Source organism: Hesperophylax consimilis, chromosome 3 (assembly GCF_061612785.1).
Source record: "Hesperophylax consimilis isolate HC1 chromosome 3, BYU_Hcon_1.0, whole genome shotgun sequence".
NCBI classification, from domain to species: Eukaryota; Metazoa; Arthropoda; class Insecta; order Trichoptera; family Limnephilidae; genus Hesperophylax; species Hesperophylax consimilis.
In genome coordinates this window covers 22,548,127-22,568,351 of record NC_142838.1, presented here as the reverse complement: position 1 = coordinate 22,568,351, position 20,225 = coordinate 22,548,127, and the positions used below count along the sequence as shown (strand labels likewise).

The window sequence follows — 20,225 nt, the reverse complement described above, 5'->3', positions numbered from 1 at the left end:
ACTATATATTATCGCGCGAGTGGCAGTGCGCACGGGTAGGATTCCGTAGTTTCCAGTCGTTCGGCGTTGGAGCGTTGGAGGTCAAATTGGACTAATTGGAGGTTAAAAAGTGGAACCAGTTTTTTCATTTCGCGTCTTATGCTGATATAACACATAAATGGGGATGGTCTGAATTCCCGTCAAATTTTCTGGGAAAAGTATTATACTAAAGGTAGGTAGTTTATCGCTTATCTGGATTCTCCAAACATTTATAATATATTCAAACGATGACAGAATTCAAAGCAAAACTTCTAGAGTTCATTGAACCGGAGTTACAGGCACAACTGAAATGAGCATATTTTTATGTCTTACGCATTTATGGTGAAATTGAGAAAACGCTTTAAAATATCGAAATTCTTACTTAAATAGAATAATTCTTGTAAATAATAATCTGATAATCAATTAAATAATTTGAATTGACCTATGTGGGGCCAGGAGTCGAAGTCTGTATGGTGTTTACCTGGTATTATCAGTTTTCTTTAGTCGGTACGGATCCACTTCTTGGGATTATCAGTTTGCGAGTTGTAGAAATAATTTATACATAATAATATACGTATTTTCCTTTCAAGACCACTTTCTGTAAATTACTCCAAAGGTTCAATGCGTCGTACTTACCTAATTATTTAAGTATTTGATAAATAACGAGTTTGTTGCATAGGTAGGCATGCAAAAAGGTACCTACCAAAATACACAGTGGCGTACAGAAAAACAACCTCCCTCCTGGGCAAGTTTGTTAACCATGCCCCACTTCTCCACAATAAATGGGAGGAAACAATAAAGAACACATAATCTATTCGGTGGACGGTAAGTAACTAACTAATGGACATTAAATTAAATGACATCATTATGGACATTAGATTAAAGTGTCGTCTAAATTTGTGTACAGAATTAAAAATTCCTTTATAATATATGTGAGCAGATTAAAATTATAGGTTATTTTTCAATGATTAACTAATTTTTATGAGACATTCTTCACCAAGCCACGTCGGCTTATTACAAACCATGAACAAACAGTTTGTAACGATTCCTTACGGACCCGTGGACGATAGCCTTCGTTATTTTTCTGAATCTAGATTTTCTCAATCTGTATACACCATAAATGTATGTGCTTACTCATATCACTGCGTATTCAAAGATTGCAGGAAGTACCTACCTACGTTGGTTGCAGATGGACATTTTTGGATTCGCTTTTCATACAATATTCCGCAAAAAAATGTTTTTCAAACGCATCTATCCAATACACCCTTGGTGACCGTACAGTAGGGTGTATCGATTTTTAACTTTTTTTTTGTTTTCAAATTCCAAGTTGAAATAAAGTTGCTACTAGGTACCACAACTTACCACAAAAAAATTGGATTTTTAAAAAAATGTTTAGGTCTCCCGCACAAGGCCTAAAGTTTTAATTTTTTTCAAAAAATATCAAATTTTTTTTAAATTTAAAAAAATAAAATCATAACTTTTGTGTTTATTCCAAGTTAAAAAACAGTAATATTAGGGCATAAAAATAAGTAAGAAACGATTTTTTTTTATAAAATATGGATTTTAGGTCTCCCGCACAAGCCCTAAAGTTTGTTAATTTTGATGAAATTTTGTAATTTTGTGTACATATATGAACCATGTTTTTTTTAAGTTTAAACCACCGGCAAATTAATTGCACTTTTCTTACAGAAGGCATAAAATGAGACAATATATATATACATAATTCTTATATACATACAGTAAAAATATATACCACATATATACTATATATATATAATATGTTTTATACCTGAAAAAAGATAGTTGGACGTTGTAAATTGTATGAGAAAGGTGTTGAAAGAAACTAATGTTATTTGCTATTACTGTTGTTTATTACAAAAGTATAAAAGGTTATTACATGTCATAAAATGTAGTATAAAAACTAAGTACAAAATGTTGCTGATTACTTTCCATACGACATGAGTGGCAGTTTTCTTGTTCTACTGCAAATTTACTGACTTGTTTAAGTATTCGTCCTTTCATCTTGGCTTCAAAACCTTAAATCAAAGTTATGTATAGTATTTACATAGGCCTAGTGAAAATTTAATAAATGTTATTACAGTTCCCAAATGAAATTTGAATTTAATATGGAAGACAATTCTATTGCCGAAGAGTTGGCCAAACGAAACCCCGGCAACATCTCGCACGCCAGGTGGCTTACTCTGGCAAATCGAGTCCTTCGTTTGTATGTAGCCACCGATGATCCGACCCCTCAGCTAAGAAAGCTTGCAGAGTTCATGATGAAGGTCTACATACCATCATGGTTCTCAATTAAGTGCAATCCCCAAATCCCGCAAGCTTCCATTCATTTTTTTAAATGATTCTTTTCAGCAATTACTTGGTAGATGAGCTAAGAAAAGTCGTCCATGCAACGTTACAGATAAATGCTTTCATGGCTCACCCAGAGCATGTTTTGATAGCTATGCTGTTCGATGAACGAAAACATATCAGAGCATTGGCTTATAAGAGAATCCAGAAAGCTCGCTCAACCGTAAGGAAAGGGGTAAGGGTATTTAAACCCCCTCAGATCAATTTTGATGCCGAAGACTATATAGATATGATTGACTGGAAATCCACTTCAGTAACCGAACCCCCTCTTGTTACTGATATGAGCCTAGAAGAGTTGGAGTCAATTGCGGAAACTGGCAGAAGTGGAAGGGTTGAATTTAGAATTCCTTCTCACACTCAAGCGGTGGAACGAATTGTCAAGGAAGTCACAGAAGCTTTGAAGCGAGTATGTGGGCTAATCGAAGAGATAGTTTTATCCGTGCCAGACTGGAAGACCGTAAAGAGTTACCTACGTTCGAGACCAAGAGCCAGTACAAAACCTCTGCAAAGGATTAGAATTTAAGTAAGTTTTTTTCGACTATTTTGTAGTTATAATGTTTCTAAATAACGTCTTTATCATACTGTCTTCCATATTAAATTGAAATTTTATTTGGGAACTGTAATAACATTTATAAAATTTTCACTAGGCCTGTGTAAATACTATACATAATTTTGATTTAAGGTTTTGAAGCCAAGATGAAAGGAAGAATACAAAAAAGTCAGTAAATTTGCAGTAGAACAAGAAAACTGCCACTTATGTCGTATGGAAAGTAATCAGCAACATTTTGTACTTAGTTTTTATACTACATTTTATGACATGTTATAACCTTTTATACTTTTGTAATAAACAACAGTAATAGCAAATAACATTAGTTTCTTTCAACACCTTTCTCATACAATTTACAACGTCCAACTATCTTTTTTCAGGTATAAAACATATTATATATATATAGTATATATGTGGTATATATTTTTACTGTATGTATATAAGAATTATGTATATATATATATTGTCTCATTTTATGCCTTCTGTAAGAAAAGTACAATTAATTCCGGTGGCTTAAACTTTAAAAAAACATGGTTCATATATGTACACAAAATTACAAAATTTCATCAAAATTAACAAACTTTAGGGCTTGTGCGGGAGACCAAAATACCATATTTTATTTAAAAAAACCGTTTCGTACTTATTTTTATGCCCTAGTATTACTGTTTTTTAACTTGGAATAAACACAAAAGTTATGATTTTATTTTTTTAAATTTAAAAAAAATTGATATTTTTTGAAAAAAATTAAAACTTTAGGCCTTGTGCGGGAGACCTAAACATTTTTTTAAAAATCCAATTTTTTTTGTGGTAAGTTGTGGTACCTAGTAGCAACTTTATTTCAACTTGGAATTTGAAAACAAAAAAAAAAGTTAAAAATCGATACACCCTACCGTACAGTACCTAGCGATAGAAACAAAATTAGATGTGGCATGGAAACGTGCTGACTGTCGCTGAGCTACGTTCAAACTGCAAGAATCTTCAAATCAGCGGAACCAATTAAATGGTGACCGGGTATGTCATCAAAATGTGATTAAACAAAAACTAGGTTTAATAAGTTACATAGGTAACTATTAAACCTACTTTTTGTTTCATAACTTAATGACTCTATATCACTTTTTAAAGGTGTGTTGAATTTTCATTTTGATGAAATATCATGGAACCCAAAGATATTAGAAGAACGAGATGTGCTAGGCGCAGTTCGTACTGAGTGGAATTGTTTTGCCGAGTGTCGCCGGTTTTGTTCACCAATACTACTGCACACCTTCGCTTGCGCTAAGGTATCCGCACTAATACATAGAACAGATTTCTGTGCGTACACGTCCCGATACCGTTCAAAGTACCCTAATTAGGTAGTACTCCGGCTACGGTCCGGCGGCCAACATAGCATATCTCGTTCTTCTAATATCTTTGATGGAACCCTATCAAATATAGGTAGGCATAGGTACCGCAGCGAGAGTTGGCTTTACTAAAAAAGCTTAGCATTACATGAATGTATTTGTGCACCGTTATATGCTTCCACAGGTGCGGAAGAGCCCTTTGTCTTGTTTACGTATACTTATTGTCACTAGCGGAAGAGGGACAGCAAGTGTATACAATGTTTGAAAAATAATATTGTTAGGAAGCTTAGAGCGTGTCCTATTCATATCGGTTTCCAGTTCGATCGGGTGCATGATAATAATTTCAGTTATCATTATTTCATTTTTCTGCTACAATTTATTTATTTTATTTTTCGTCTCATTTATTCATGAGAAAACATACGTAGGTATACCTCAATTAAATATAATATATATAGAGAATGGCTGATGTTGATGATACATGCACATATCTATCAATACAGTTACATTTTATCCAATGAACCAATGATTTAAAAATATATGTTAATTGCGCTGCACAGTTAAGGTTAAACCCAACGCTCGTTGTATTCTACGTGTTCACAGATGGCGTTAATTAATTAATTTTGTTTAAATACGCTTTTGCAAGGTATTGCTTTACAATATTAAGACAAATCATTTGTTTGCGCCCGTATCAATAGTTTTGTTCGTTTAAAGACTTAATTCTTTCGATAAAGGCACACAAATACAATATTTTACCGATGATTCAATCCAATATTGTATTTGTATGCCTTTCTCGATAGAATTGAGTTTTTATATGGACAAAACTATCTATTCATATTCATTAGGGTGTCCCAAAAAAATTAAAGTTGTTATTTTTGAACGCATACCCTCTAATTTTGTTTTAATAATGACAAAACACTTATAAAAAAAATTTCGTTTACTTTGGACAACTGCAACCCGTGCCGACTTGCATCGAAAGATGTCAGTACTTGTACATTAAGACGCCAGCGAGCAAACGTGTTGATGAGCTTGTAGAAACTAGCTTTTTTGTTAGTAAACGAAAATCACTCGTTCAGGCAAGATGTTGTTAGATTTACGCACTTCTAAAAAGAGTATATTTTTAATAGGAGTCGTAAAACACCAAATATCGGGTTCTAAACTGCCATCGAATGGACAAGTTCTTGAAGTTTTGTTCTACAATATCGGAATAGTGAATTTAACTGTCAATATATACCAAATATAGCCATAGGTGGTATTAAAAGCTGTGTTTGAAGTAAAAATCAGTCAAGTGACTACAAGCCCTGACATACCACTCTTCAAAAAGTTTCGAGATAACTGTAAAAATGTTGATCCCGATAAAATTCAGTGCTACAGAGAAAATCTCACATTGCACCTAACCGCTTCCGAAATCGATGATTTGCTTGACTTTTACCGTACTGCACTGACAACAAAAGTACTTGGAGATGACTATTGAGAGTTTTTAGAGCTCTGTGTGATAGTTTTAGGAGAAGATACAGCGAGAAAATTTAAGATTCGGCCTCCAGGTGCTCGATGGATGGCAAAGGCGCTTTATTCCTTGAAAATATCATTAATTTGTGCGCAATTTAAAATTACCGGTAAGGATAAGGCGGCACTTTTAGACGTTTGCCTGTTCATAGTAACATCCTATGTCAAGCCATGGCTACAATGTATTATAGCAGTTAAAGCACCGTACCAGGACTTGTGCTTTTTGAAATCGATGAAGGCTTAAGAAAAAAATGATGAAAACATCTCAATGGCAGCTTTATTTCTGTTCAGTAAGCAGTTATGGTATTTGACCGATGAAGGATCTATTTTATCGCTGTTTGACGACGCTGTGGATCAAACAACTAAAATAAAAATGCTCGAAATATCAAAAATAATTTATCAACCCATGACAAACGTTACATCCCATCGAAGGAAGATCTTGATGATAAATTGTATGGTAAGTTTATTAAGTAGTTTAAATTATGTTTTGTATTGAGGATTTTCTTCATATGATAATTTAGTGACTTTTGTTTCAGAGAAAATATTTACGACTTCATTTCAGTCAAGAGCAAGTATTTGTTTGATCGTCTGAAAACAGATTTCTTAACGAATTCCCTACGATGTGGTCAAATTTTGCTTCGTATCAAGAAGTCAGAAAGAATGTGTCGCCGCTGAGGGTAGTGAATGATACAGCTGAAAGAACTGTTAAGTTAATGCAAGATTTTCATGGCTTAATCTCACGGTCGAAGAGGAACAAAAATAATTTTTGTTACGATGCGTTCAGGAACACCGGAAGATTTCTCCTGACTGTAAAAAACAAACTATGAAGAAAAAATTTAATCAATAAACCATTTTAAAATATAAAATACTACATAATTGAACATTGGTGCATTTTTAAATTTTATTTATCCGACAAAAATGAAAGTTGAAAATCCTTCCATATTAACTCTGTACCATATGTTTGGCATCAAGTCGGCACGGGTTGCCGGTGTTTAATCAAAATAATATTTATTATATGAGTTATTGGGATCAAATGAAATAAAATAAGAGGGTATGCATATTTAAATTCATGAAAAAAAATTCTTCCTTATGTTCTGGGACACCCTAATATTCATATTGCGTATATGATGGCGCAAACAAATAATTTGTCTTAATACTGTAAAGCAATACCTTGCAAAAGCGTATTTAAACAAAATTAATTAATTAACGCCATCTGTGAACACGTAGAATACAACGAGCGTTGCGTTTAACCTTAAATTCAGTCCTGAAGAATTATCACATTCAGATAAACTAAGTACGTATTTTAATAACTTTAAATAAAATAAATTACTTTGTAAATAATATTTTTGTAAATATAATAGAGTAGTTAATTTATTTTTTCAATGTACGTTTGTTCTGACGAATAAACCATTGGTTTAGTGATTAAGGTAAAACGCGACGCTCGTTATATTCTACGTGTTCATAGATGGCGTTGATTAGTTTACATTATTAAAATACCATTTTGCAAGGTATTGCGTTATAATATTGTGACAAATTATTTGTTTGTGCCCGTACATAGGCAATATGAACTTGAATAAATAGTTTTGTCCGTAAAAAAACTCGATTCATTCAAGAAAATACAAATACATACATTATTGGATTGAATCATCAATCAAGTAATGCATCTGTGTGAGTATTGTGATGAAGTACATACGCGTTTGGTGTGTAGGTACTAGGTAGAAATAAATTCAGACTGTGCGTTGATGCGATTGGCAGTGTTATGGTAAAGGTAAACGATTTTGGCGACACTTTTTTGTTCGCGGCTTCATACGAATAATGGTTCACGGACTATCTCCCTTGTTTCTAATATATATGGCACACACAGTTACGCCACTGTCCAAATAAATGTTCAAGTCACATAAATAGAGCATAAAATATTTACAAATACGACTTATTTAATTCGGCGATACGTCGATTCCCAGGTAAAATATACAACCAGTCATTTGGTTAGAGGTACCTTTTTCGAGTAATATTGGCCCCAAAGGTCGATGGTACAATTCCCGATCTAATCGCCCATGGAACTAATCGGTACCTACTTGAACTTGGCAACCTTTTTCTATAATTTTATTGATCCATTCAATTTATACAGGTAGGAAGAATTTAATTAATTATATTATTTTCAACAGATCTTAAAAATATTAGCACTTCGTTGTTCGTATGAAACTGGTTACCAAACAATATTTTAACGCATTTGAAATAAACATTGCATTCTTGCATGTACGGACAATATATAATTTTATGTTAAATCGAGGCCAAAAAAAATGTTCATGTTAAATAATGTGCATGAAAGGGATGTGTAATACAGGGGCAGATCAACGGTTACATTTCAACAAACGCTAACTGGGCCCCTGCCTGCAGGGGCCCTCTGGGGCCCTTTGCAGTACCGTCTTTAATTATCGGGCGCGCGGTGCACGAGCCCGGGGCTCGGCAGAGCCCGGGAGGGGGGTTCTGATCACATTCCCATAGACAGGGCTGCCGGCAGAGGGGTTCAGGGGGTACAAATCGTACAGCTGCCCGGGGCCCGAACAATCGCAGTACTTACCTAATTTTTACATCACCCTTGAGATACAATCAATTTAAAGGTTGCTTGAAACAATAATATTGCTGGCACGCACTACTACAGGTAATGTAGGTACGTTTATATAAAATAAATGTGTCAAATTTAGTGCCAGATACAGACGTAACGCATCGTCTCGGTCATGGCTGGACTTCCACCTAGGCCCAAAAGACCCCGGTCTTGGGCCCAAACGTTGTGGAGGGGGGGGGGAGAGATTTAAAAAAAAAATTAACTTCACGTTAGAGGCCCGATAGGAAATCGGTTCCTTAAGGCATATTATGTCATATTTGGGGATCCTTTGAAAATGGAACACATTGTGAGCACAGAACTCTGAAAATAATATATAAAATTTTAGGGCCCAACCAATCTTATATCTTTGGGCCCAACCCGGCTAAGTTTCAAAATGATGCACATTGAGGACATATGACTAATTATTATCGGATTATAAAGGACAAATTATTTCACATTTTTACATAAGAGGAAAATGATACTTGTGCAATGATGGAGGACTTAGCTAGCATTGGATTGAACTCGCGACGACTGCGGGGGATACGACACGTTTGTTCACTCGGTTATTAGCCGGTTAAACTGATATGTTTTAAAGATTTCATTTTTAAACAGAAATAAAGATTTCCACTTAAGAAAATATTAAAGGATATCAGTTTTAAATATTGTTGGGATTAGTGCTGACTTTCCGAAAAAATGAAAATCGGTTCGCCTGCTGCACTTTTCCCGTATCTTTGAGAATGTATTAATTCATAGTTCACTCCCTCCACCCATACCACATAGATAACCCGATTGCGGTGCTTTTCCTTGCCTTAGTGAGAGTTATAACAAATTTTCCATTCCCTTCGTTCCCGTCACTTACTCTTGTTGGGGTTGCCGTATTTCCAAAGGCTCCGAGATTATTGAGGAATTTGGACTAATGTGCGGTATTCGCAATTTTATAAGTCTTTTTTATATCTCTGTAGGTAAATAGCTACAGATTTTTCGTGGTATTTTGGCATCAAAACCAAAATTAAGTTTTGTATGAAAAAGGCGGCGCAACCGTTCCTCTTAAATGAAATATAACATTAAAAACACATTCAAAATAGATTTAGGATGGTGAAATGAAATTTTGGATTGGTTTAAAATAAAAATTAAAAGATTTAGTAACGTAAATTTTTTTTTTGAAAAAAGTATTTTAGTTGTATTGTTGGAACTTCGCGTTCGCGTTGTGGAGACGAATGACGAACGTGCGGTGCGAACGTATGTATGGCCCATAATAGTATGGCCCGTGTATAGTATGGCCCATAAATAAAGTATGGCCAATCGTCTTTTCGATCAATTTGATCACAAAAAATTAAGTCGAAATTTCCCCAAATGTTGTGCTGTTTCCCTGTTTTTTTCCCTGGATCTAGGTAAATTTCCGAGACATACCATCACTGGTTGCAAATGACGAGACTAGAGATGGTCGATATTTACTTCTTGGAACCGATTCCTTTGCTGTTGCTGGAATTGTCGACGTTAGTTCTTTGAGTAACCAGATAATTTTGCAATGTTTGTCAAAAGTCAAAAAAAAGAAGAATTAATTGTAAAAACGCTACAAAATATTTAAAAAATTTCGAGGAACCGGTTACTTTTTCTAAGAATTGCTCTTACGAGGAACCGGATCACGTCAAGCACGAAATATTGTTGTAGTGACAGCCAATTATTCGCTTGCAAATAATTAATTACTACGCGATTTATCTCGAGGAAAGTTATATATATTTCCTTGCTTTTCTGAGAAAGTGGAACTACCTGTGCTATTTTTTAAAAAACACAGTATATCGAGAATCATAAGAAAAGCACATTAAATACCCCCCAAATACTGTATTTATTAGTCTTTTGGTGAGTATAAATGCAGATTTTTTGAAATAAAATGAAATATATGCGGTTTTTTAGACTGAAATAGGATATTTTTATTTTCACAAAGTATTCAGAAATCAATAGAAAACATTTCCTCATAGTTCGATTCGTGAATTTTGTCAAAATATCTGCCTTTTTTGTTCAAGACGGCAATATATTATTTTGTGCCGGCATATGGGCTTTTAAGAATTTAAATATACAAAAAACATTTAACCCCTATAAATATAAAAATTACACTGTGACAGCGAGCACTTACCCATTTCTCGTTAATTTTTGTATATACTTTGGAGCTCTGGCAACCTCATTTTCCAGCGCTGAGCGCAGTTGTCAAGACCCGGTTTATATTTTGAAACTCTGCTGAAGATATTAGTTTTGATTTCTTGGAAAAGTTTGATTTAAATTAACTGAGATCATGGATGAATTACTCGAAACGTTTAATACTTCGTTATCAACGAAAAAAGATGCGTTTAATCACTCTGCGTATTACAAAACGCAAGGAAAATCGACATTCACGCAAGAAAAAAGGAGGTCGGATTTGTTAAATGCCCAGAAAGAGTAAGATTAATACTACCTACTTGCAGTCATTTGCACCTTTTAAAATGAATTTTAATTATAAAATTTTATTGTTTTCCCTGTCCAGGACTTCCTTCTGAAAATATAAATGTCTACTTTTATAATGTAGGGTAGAAATGAAAATACCATCGCGTACCGCGAATTTTTTCTTCATTGTTTCTTGTCATCTTTACATTTATATCTTAGTTTTCTTGATCAATTTACGCTTAGTGGTATTTTGCTCACACTTTAATTCATATTTTGCTACCAATCAATGTAATGTCGGCAACATTCAGGTTTGCAATAATATTGTTGTCCATTTTGTTTTGTCAACATGCTGAAATATAAACAGACCGCTCTTTACCTAAAATGATAATTTTTAAAGCCATAATGAATTATGAATACCATAGAATCTGTGAACGACTCTTTATATATTACAATTATGCTCATATTGACTTCTACATGCCCTTTCATCAATGGTATGCATAAATCTTTATGCAAATCATGCTCTGTAAAAGAAGATTATGTTTCCGAATGAGAATTTCATCTGTTATTATTTTCACATTGCTTGTCCTTTGTTTGCTTCAAGGAAAAGGGATTCTCAAGTGAATGCGTCCCGAGGAATTCTAGATTTAATAAAAGAGGCAGATTTGGAAGAAAAATCTGAGAAGAAACCTAAACTAGTAAGTATCGCAACTTAAATAATAAGAGTAAAATATCATCTGGTCCGATCTCTCACTTGATAAAAATGATACTTAAAATAAATTTGTAAAAATTCCAGTTCCTATATAAATTTAATCTGTTATTTCTTAAAATTTTCAAGAACAGTTTAACTGTTCGATATTTCAAATGTATATTAGCTTTGTAAACCCTAAAGATAACAGTTTTTTCGCTCAATATATGATGGAGATTTGAATCTTCGCTAAAATATGAAAACATCTCGAACGCCAGATGTATTTTTATATTTTAGTTATGACTTATTCATAGCAAAGATCAATGGAACTGCCAACATTTAGCCATAGTGCTAGTCGTGTTCTTTCATGTAAACATCAGAAATTTAGAATTTCTTTGCACTATGATGTTAATTCATTATTGTCTTGTGGTATATTCAAACCACAACTTTTGCAAATAAACAAATCAAGAAAAAAAGAATGTACAGCAAAACTACAAAATATTTTTTTGTTGCTATTTTCAGGCCTATAAACCCAAAGTATTTGTGCCAGGTTTTCATAAAAAAAAGCCTTTTTACGCTGATACTCTGATGCTATCAGAATGGATGATTAATGTTCCGGAAGATCTCCAAAACAATTGGCTTATCTTAGCTTGTCCAAAGGGAACCCGTGTGCTGGTGGTGGCATTTCAGGTAAAAGAATATCTCTACATATTATACAAATTCTACTTATTAGTATAAAACATACACAGGAAAAGAACATATCGAAGGTCCTAAGCCAAAATGCGTTAAGAGACATTTTAGTGATAATTTGTTTTTTGGGACATCAGGTTCCTTAGAATTAGAATTATATTACGCACCAGCGATATTTTTATCCATTCCGGAGGTTTAAAAAAATGACAACATGAACGGAATGCCAAAATGGCTTTGGTTGTTTTGCGGTCTGAATTTAGAAAAATAAATCACTACGCTCCATACATTTCTATGTTCAAAGCAGTGATTTGTAAATCAAAATTAGTAAATATAATAATACAATTATTTCACTGACTCACTAATTTTAATAAATGTTACTCATTTTGAAATTATTTGTTATGTTCTTTTGCCAATAATTAATCTTTTCACATTATTGTGTGTTCGTGTATATTTAAAGAGGGTATTTTTTTTTTAATTTCTGGGACAGGCAAAAAAGCGTTAGCGATTTAAAAAATTAATCATTAATTATTAACCTTCTGGCTGACCTTGGTAGGGATAGATACTAAAAGAATAAATTAAATTAGATGAAAAAAAAAATGTGACGAAATAATCAGTAATATGATAGTTTGAAGAAAAATAAATTGATAAAACCAAAACGAATCAAATTTTGAAACGGGCATAAACATAATCATTTGCGCAATGTGCCTGATAGGCTTTTCTACTTACTTTTATAAAATATCCATAAAATTAGTATTATTATTATATCATAAAATGAGCTGAATAAACAATTGTGAAGGAATAAATAAGTAAACCCTTACCTTAAAAAATGTGACTAACAGAACATGGACGTCACATACTACTCTCCACATTGTCAGGTAAAAAACTGTGTAGGGGGATTCAATGCGCCTTCTGAAGATAGTTAGGTACTGGGAAGGGCGAGATCCAATGCCGCTCTGGTGGGGAGGGAGTAACAAAAGATTCCGGGCGGTACCTGTTATATCAGGCGAGCCCGACAGAGAGTTAACGGTTCTATTAAAACACATAACCCATTTTTATTGTAGCAATTAATATTTAAGAATGACAAAAAAAAACAACCAGAAAATAAACTAAATTAACCTTACCTTATCTGTGGTGTGTATTTACTACACATTGCTTCTAATAACTCTATAAATATTATAAATTCTGGATTCAGATTTTAGGTATTCCTCCGTTATACATTTATGCACTGAATTAAAAAATAATATATTAAGTACATAGTTTTCAAATTCAATTAAAAATCAGAGTTTTTTTGTTAAAAATCGGGAACAAATACCAAACAAATACCCTCAATATCCAAACTTTGAGAAGTCACACTTGCGGGTTTTGGCTTAGGACCCTCGATATCCAAACTTTGAGAAGTCACACTTGCGGGTTTTTCCACTATTGATGCCCACTCGATTGTTTCACAAATATTTTATGAGAATCCAATACTAATTCAAAGTTCGGAAACCTAACTGTCTAGTTAGGCTTTTGGGAGAAGAAATAAGTAGCTAGCTTTCTTAACCACTCAGAAGATTAGAAAGTCAAAAGACGTAAATATGATAATAGCGGTCAAGACATTAGAACGTCTTTTCACGTAAACGCGCGAGATTTTACAAAAATCGATTTATTTCCATCACTAGTATACGGATTGCCATGATTTAAAAAACAGAGTATCGATAATGAATAACGCTACGCGTCTGTATTCAAGAATATCTATGGAACGTAGAGGTGCATTATCTAAGCCGATTGGATCTGTCATCTTGTTCGTTCATAATTTATTGCGTTTCTAAATAATTTATTAAAAATATTTTAGTTTGGACGGTTAATATTTTGAGGTGACTAATAGTTTTTAATTATATTTCTTCAATATATAAAGTGTTATTTCTTTATGATACTCAGAAAAAAGTACATTTTTCACGGCTTTGAAATAATGGTCAGCGATTTTTACATATTTTTGACGTTTTCATAAAATGTATATTTAGAAACGCAAATATTTACGTATAACAACACAATACGATAGTGAATTTCATAATCTTTCCAAAACATTTTTTAGAATGAGGCTACGTTTCCCAAAACGTGAGTTATGAAGCTTTTAGCAAAACTCGTAAATAACACAAAAATTTTCACGTTTTGACAGTTCTCAAAGGAACACACAGTAAATAAAAGTCTTTGTCTGAGAGGTTAAGCATTCAAATTGAAAGTAAATAACGTCTAGAAACGCCCCATTATCTTGCTAAAAATTATCTTGTTTACTTTTCACAGGGCAGGACAAGAGCTTACTCCAAACACGGAAACTTTTACAAGGAATTTAGGTCCACGCTCCCTGGGGGACTGAAAAGCAATATTAAACTGGAACAGTTCTGCATGCTAGACTGTGTCCTTAATGACAAATTAGGAATGCTGTTTGTTCTGGATGTACTGGCTTGGGGAAACTTGTCTATGACTGATTGTGATGTGAGTATCAACCTCTTGTTCGCCAGCATATCCTTAAGGATATTATTTAATTAATTTCTTTGAATATAACTAGACTTTTTGAAAAACTGCTTACGGTAAATTATATACTATTTTTATAAATATATAGTCGCAATATCTAAACTAATATAAACTCATCTGGTAAGACAGAACAATTTGTTTTTGCAAAAAACAAGTAAGTTATTGTTAAAACAGAATTCGCTAACACAAATATTGAAGTTAATAGATATTTTAGGCCTTAGTGCAGCACTGAAACATCGAGTTCTGTTCTTCAAAATATATTAATGAAAAACGGTTGGTCACAGACCCACTAAATATTGTAGCAATTGCAAACGAGCGAGTGCAGGTGGAGTTGCGGAATATACAATAACAGGTCTGTTTTGTAAACAGAACAATTTACTGATTGCGGTCAAACACTTTTGACTTTGGCTGTGATTCACTGTCAATATTATCTGAGAAAGTTTAATTCAACCGAATGAGGTTGAATTAAACTTTCATCTCTGATTGCAGTAATTTTCCAAACAATATGTTTGAATGATTCCCATACAAAATGTGAGTGAATGCTCATATTTTGTATGCACCCTCCCCCGTAAAACCGAACTTCCAGGAATAGATGTAAACGACTGCATAAATAAAAGTTAGAGTTTTATGTAAAATAATAACACATATTTTTCTTTAGCACCTTTATTATATTTGCTAAAAATATTTTGTATTACCTTGCGTTTATTTCTTAAAATACCAAATTGTTTTCGAAGCTCATTGAATTTAAGCACGGTGAATTGGGAATAATTGGTGTATTATTGTCATTTCAGTTGCAGTTCAGAGAATATTGGCTGAAATCCAAATTTGAGGAATCCCCACATCTGGGCACCATATCAAAAGCAAACAGCTACTGTATACACCCGGTGCAGAAGAATGAATGTAGCAGGGAGAATATTAACGCTCTTATGAGTCAATGGCCTGTTTATCCCGATAACAATCCTCCTGTAGACGGGTTACTCTTTTACCACAAAGAGGGTCACTATGTCAGAGGATACACTCCCTTAGTGGTTTGGCTGTTTCCTTTCATGGTTAATGAATTACTAGGCCCAGGTAAGTGCTGTTTATTTTTTTATAGGAAATAATTTAACTTCCCCTGTTACTTCTGATATCCCATTTTTGTTTTGTTTTTAAATAGACAGAAATTTTTAAAGTCTATGAATTTTTTCATTTTGATTCCACCATAAATAATGCAGACTAATAAAAAATATCCTTTTTTTAATCTAGGTTTAATTCATTCTCTGCAATCATCAACAAATCTTTCGTTTAGCCCAATCGCTCAGCGTTCTGTCTCACTTACACTCGCATGAAATCGTAGTCCTCCACCACATTTAAATTTCAGAAACACAGTTTTGTATGGAAATATAGACCCAAATTGGGCAAATATTTGTATCACGAAACATGCCCACAAGGCAATTCTTGTCTTATTCTTTATTCTATATCTGCAATGAATTAAGTTTTCGTAGAAACAAAATGACTTTGTGTGGAACACTTGAACCAGATTCAAATATATACATACGTATCATATGTATTTGATTTTATCATAGCCGTGTACATAGTATCAACTAACTAGCAAATAGAAATCCATCAATTGTTATAATTATATAGATTCATAAATGCTGTCCCGATTGTTATATTATTTAGACACACACTGTACATTTTTTTTACAAGTGATGAGGTATTATTTACCTATGTCCATACAGTATCTTAGTAATTTCATCCGTGATGAGAATGGTTCTTAACCTTAACTAATGCATGTATGAGTAAGACAAAGTTTTGGTGTAAGCACAACTAGTAGGCCGCAATAATTTATTTTGATTTGGGATTCATTAAAAGAGATTGATTTATTCTTGATATGAAAATGTATGTTATATTTTCATTAATGTAGAGTTATTAGCGAGGAATTGTGATGCTTTTTCAAAGCAACCGGTCTGCAATTCGGAAAATAGGAGTGAAAATGATAATAGTGATTATTATATATCATTTTTTTGGTTTATTCCAGATTTAACAGTTCATGAAAAATATATGGAACAAAGGCCGAAGGATTACATCAACCAGAACAAATATATAGAAGAATTTGAGAAGAAAATAATTGAAAATGCCAAGAAAAAACAAATGTACACAGGCAGAAGAGTTCGATCTTTCTCAAGCACCAGCTCTTCCTCCTCTTCCCTAGATAGTTCATTTGCCTCAAACCATAGTGATCAGACACATGTAGTGTTTTGTGCAAATAAAGCCAAAAGAAAGGCTAAAGAAGTGGAAGATGTGGATTTGCCAAAAGTGGGAAAAGCAAGTGATTTTGAACAGAATGAAATGCAGGGAAAAAATATGGAAGTCGCCAATAGTTCTACAGATTCAGCCGTATGTTTTATGGACGATAGTAATGCTGAAATAAGCAATGCCGATTGTGATACCTTAAATAATTAGTTTTATAATATAAACAATTAGGAGTGCATGTTGTGATTGATTCCGCACAGCGATTAAGTATGTATGTATTGCATTTCGGCCCTTCGCACACAAATAAACCGAAACCAAACTAAAACTGGTTGTTGACCAAGCTTCTCTCAGCCCTACTCAGGTTTTTATGATTTCAGTAATTTATCTCATTTATTTTATTGATTGATATGATTTAGTGTTTAAATCCAACAAATAATTCACCAATCGCAAAGTGAATCGCCATTTAAGTGCATAGGAGAACATTTTCAGTTGCCAGCTTATTTTTTTGTTGTTGTTGCCTCTTGTGCAAAGTGCCACTGTTGTGCAAACATTAGCTCGTTGAAATACATCATTTGGTTTTCCTAATTTTAATAATTCTTTTTATTTTTTTACTACATTAGTTAACTTTTCTACTGATGACCAATCTTTATGCAAAGTTGGAAGGTTTTTCAAAATATTTCCTGCTTTTTATTTACTAAGGAACTTTAAAAAACATTTTTTCTTGTCCTACTTTTAACTTACACATATCCATGTTTTTATCAAGTTTTATCTAAACTTCACTTTCTGCTTTCATCATTTTGGCAGATAACGCTAACCCCATAAGATTTTTTACATTAGGTATTTGAAACTATGTTAATTTGATTATGTGTTACTTTTTTTGAACTTCTAAACTCTGAATATGTGTGATCGGTGATCGGTGATCGGTGAGAGTTGAATACCATTAGAAAGCCAAGCATTTCAGTTTTTACATGAAACAGCTTCAATATTTTTTTACAATAATTCTTGGTTATTACAATTCTTGTTACATTACCTTATTTTGTTTATTATTGTATAATCAGAATATTTTACTACAACTATGTTGTGTTATTTGTTTTTTTTTTTTTAAATTTATTTATTTAATTACTAATTAAAATAAATCAATCTGCTCAAGATCTCAAATTAGATTAGGTACTGATTGACTTGATCTCTTGTCGATTATTTATAATTTTTTTAAATTTTCAAGTAAATCATATTAATGATGTTTTTATTAAGTTCTACAAGTATTTTAGTTTTTTATTATTGTGATGGATGTTTCAGCGTTCAAGGCTGTTATCTTGTTGCAAAGGCCTTGCATGTCGAAACAGCTAACACATTAATAAAAAAACTTGCAGAACTTAATAATGTGCAATATAACATTATTACATTTAATTTCCTTTGCATTTAAAAAAATAATAAATAAATATAGTTCTTCAAATTAAACACAATAATGAAAAATGATTCTTTATAATACTGTTCAAGAAATAATTTTGCAGAACCATAATATATGCTATGATGAGTATTGTATTTCAAAAAATTTGGTATATCAGCTGAAATGAAATATTCTCTTTGCCAAAATTTTGTCAGTTTTAATTTTTTTAAAATTATTAATCAAAATTGCATAAAAATAAAAACATTCCATAGAAATTCATAAGAATTATAGTTTTTATGAAATGCATCTCTTTTTTTAAATGGTAAAATTATTTTTTATGTTGTGGATGCCACCCACTTATCAAAAAATGTTATTATTATTTTTTTTAGTTCAAGTTCCTGTCAATGTAATGCCCTATTTTTATACAGTTGACTGTATGAAAAAAATCATTTATTCCTATTAATTTTAAACAAAACTTTTTAATAATGTTTGATTAGTTTTAACAGATTTTTAGATGGTTTTACAAAATGTTGTCGCTTTTACCGTGTTTTAATTTCATAAGACACTAATGCTTAATAGTGTTTGTCACCACAAACCTACACAACCTACTGATCTTTTATTCCGAACATCTTTATTATATTTCATTTGCTTGAATTTCAAAGCTGTGTTATTGTTTTTATAATTAAACTTTTTTGTTTTTATAATCCTCTGACTTTTATTTCCATAACCAAAACCCTCTCAAGTATTATGGTCCCGCCATATTAAATTTTTGTTTTTTTTCACACCCACACAAAAAATTCTCACACATGTCACTTGTCACTAAGTCAAGTAACCACCCAAACCAATGCAATGAAAATTTGCACACTTAACCTCCAAAACAAGAGGAAGGTAACTGTCTACATGAGATTTCGAAAAAACCCTCGGCCTTACCCATTCCTTAATTTGATAATTCTTGATGAAATTTTGCAAGCTTGACGTTTAAGATAAGAGGAAAATTACTGTCTACATCTGATTTCAATAAACTCTGTGTAAAGCCCGGGCAATGCTGGAACTTCAGCTACTCTTTATTGATATAATATATTATCATCAGCTTGAGCACTCCATGCCACGCCCCGCCCCCCCATGCCCCGACACGCCACGCTACGCCACGCCACACCACGCCATGCGACATAGGAATCTGCAAGATACAAAACTTCATTATTGATGCACTGTATAGATAATATAATATGTATTGGTGTCATGTTCACAATAGTAAGGTTTAATGTGTTTGTACCTTTTAGCGATTGTGAAAGGAGTACAAAGCCAACAAGATACATATTTTATACAAAGTTGAATACATACATCTATTGAGTAACTTTATTCATCATGCTTTTCTTTAAAACATTTTCTTGATGAAAAACGCGCAAAATCATTTTATCTGCCAGATATATCTGGCCATATCTGCCAGACGGAAAGTCGTCTTACGCTGTTATTTCAGGAAGCCCAAATCTGCCAGATGGAAAGTCATCTTACGTTGTTATTTCAGGAAGCCCAAATCTGCCAGACGAAAAGTCGTCTTACGCTGTTATTTCAGGAAGCCCAAATCTGCCAAACGAAAAGTCGTCTTACGCTGTTATTTCAGGAAGCCCAAATCTGCCAGACGGAAAGTGATCTTACATTGTTATTTCAGGAAGCCCAAATCTGCCAGACGAAAAGTCATCTTACGCTGTTATTTCAGGAAGCCCAAATCTGCCAGATGGAAAGTCATCTTACGTTGTTATTTCAGGAAGCCCAAATCTGCCAGACGAAAAGTCGTCTTACGCTGTTATTTCAGGAAGCCCAAATCTGCCAGACGAAAAGTCGTCTTACGCTGTTATTTCAGGAAGCCCAAATCTGCCAGATGGAAAGTCATCTTACGTTGTTATTTCAGGGAGCCCAAA

General features: G+C 33.1%; 1 protein-coding gene across 1 annotated transcript; it reads left to right on the top strand.

The window, feature by feature from the left end:
• Positions 1–10,587: 10,587 nt before the first annotated feature.
• Positions 10,588–18,549, top strand: Snup (snurportin-1). Its single transcript, XM_089650972.1, has 6 exons — positions 10,588–10,810; positions 11,397–11,490; positions 12,003–12,170; positions 14,454–14,645; positions 15,476–15,755; positions 16,705–18,549. The coding sequence occupies exons 1-6, from the start codon at positions 10,668–10,670 to the stop codon at positions 17,127–17,129; spliced, it is 1,302 nt and encodes a 433-aa protein (XP_089507098.1). The 5' UTR covers positions 10,588–10,667; the 3' UTR covers positions 17,130–18,549.
• Positions 18,550–20,225: the final 1,676 nt, after the last annotated feature.

Bases quoted from the DNA above. Each gene is read 5' to 3' on its own strand.
- Snup (XM_089650972.1), top strand. From the start codon at position 10,668: ATGGATGAATTACTCGAAACGTTTAATACTTCGTTATCAACGAAAAAA. The intron at 14,646-15,475 runs GTGAGTATCAAC...TTGTCATTTCAG, and splicing joins TGTCTATGACTGATTGTGAT to TTGCAGTTCAGAGAATATTG. The intron at 15,756-16,704 runs GTAAGTGCTGTT...GGTTTATTCCAG, and splicing joins TAATGAATTACTAGGCCCAG to ATTTAACAGTTCATGAAAAA.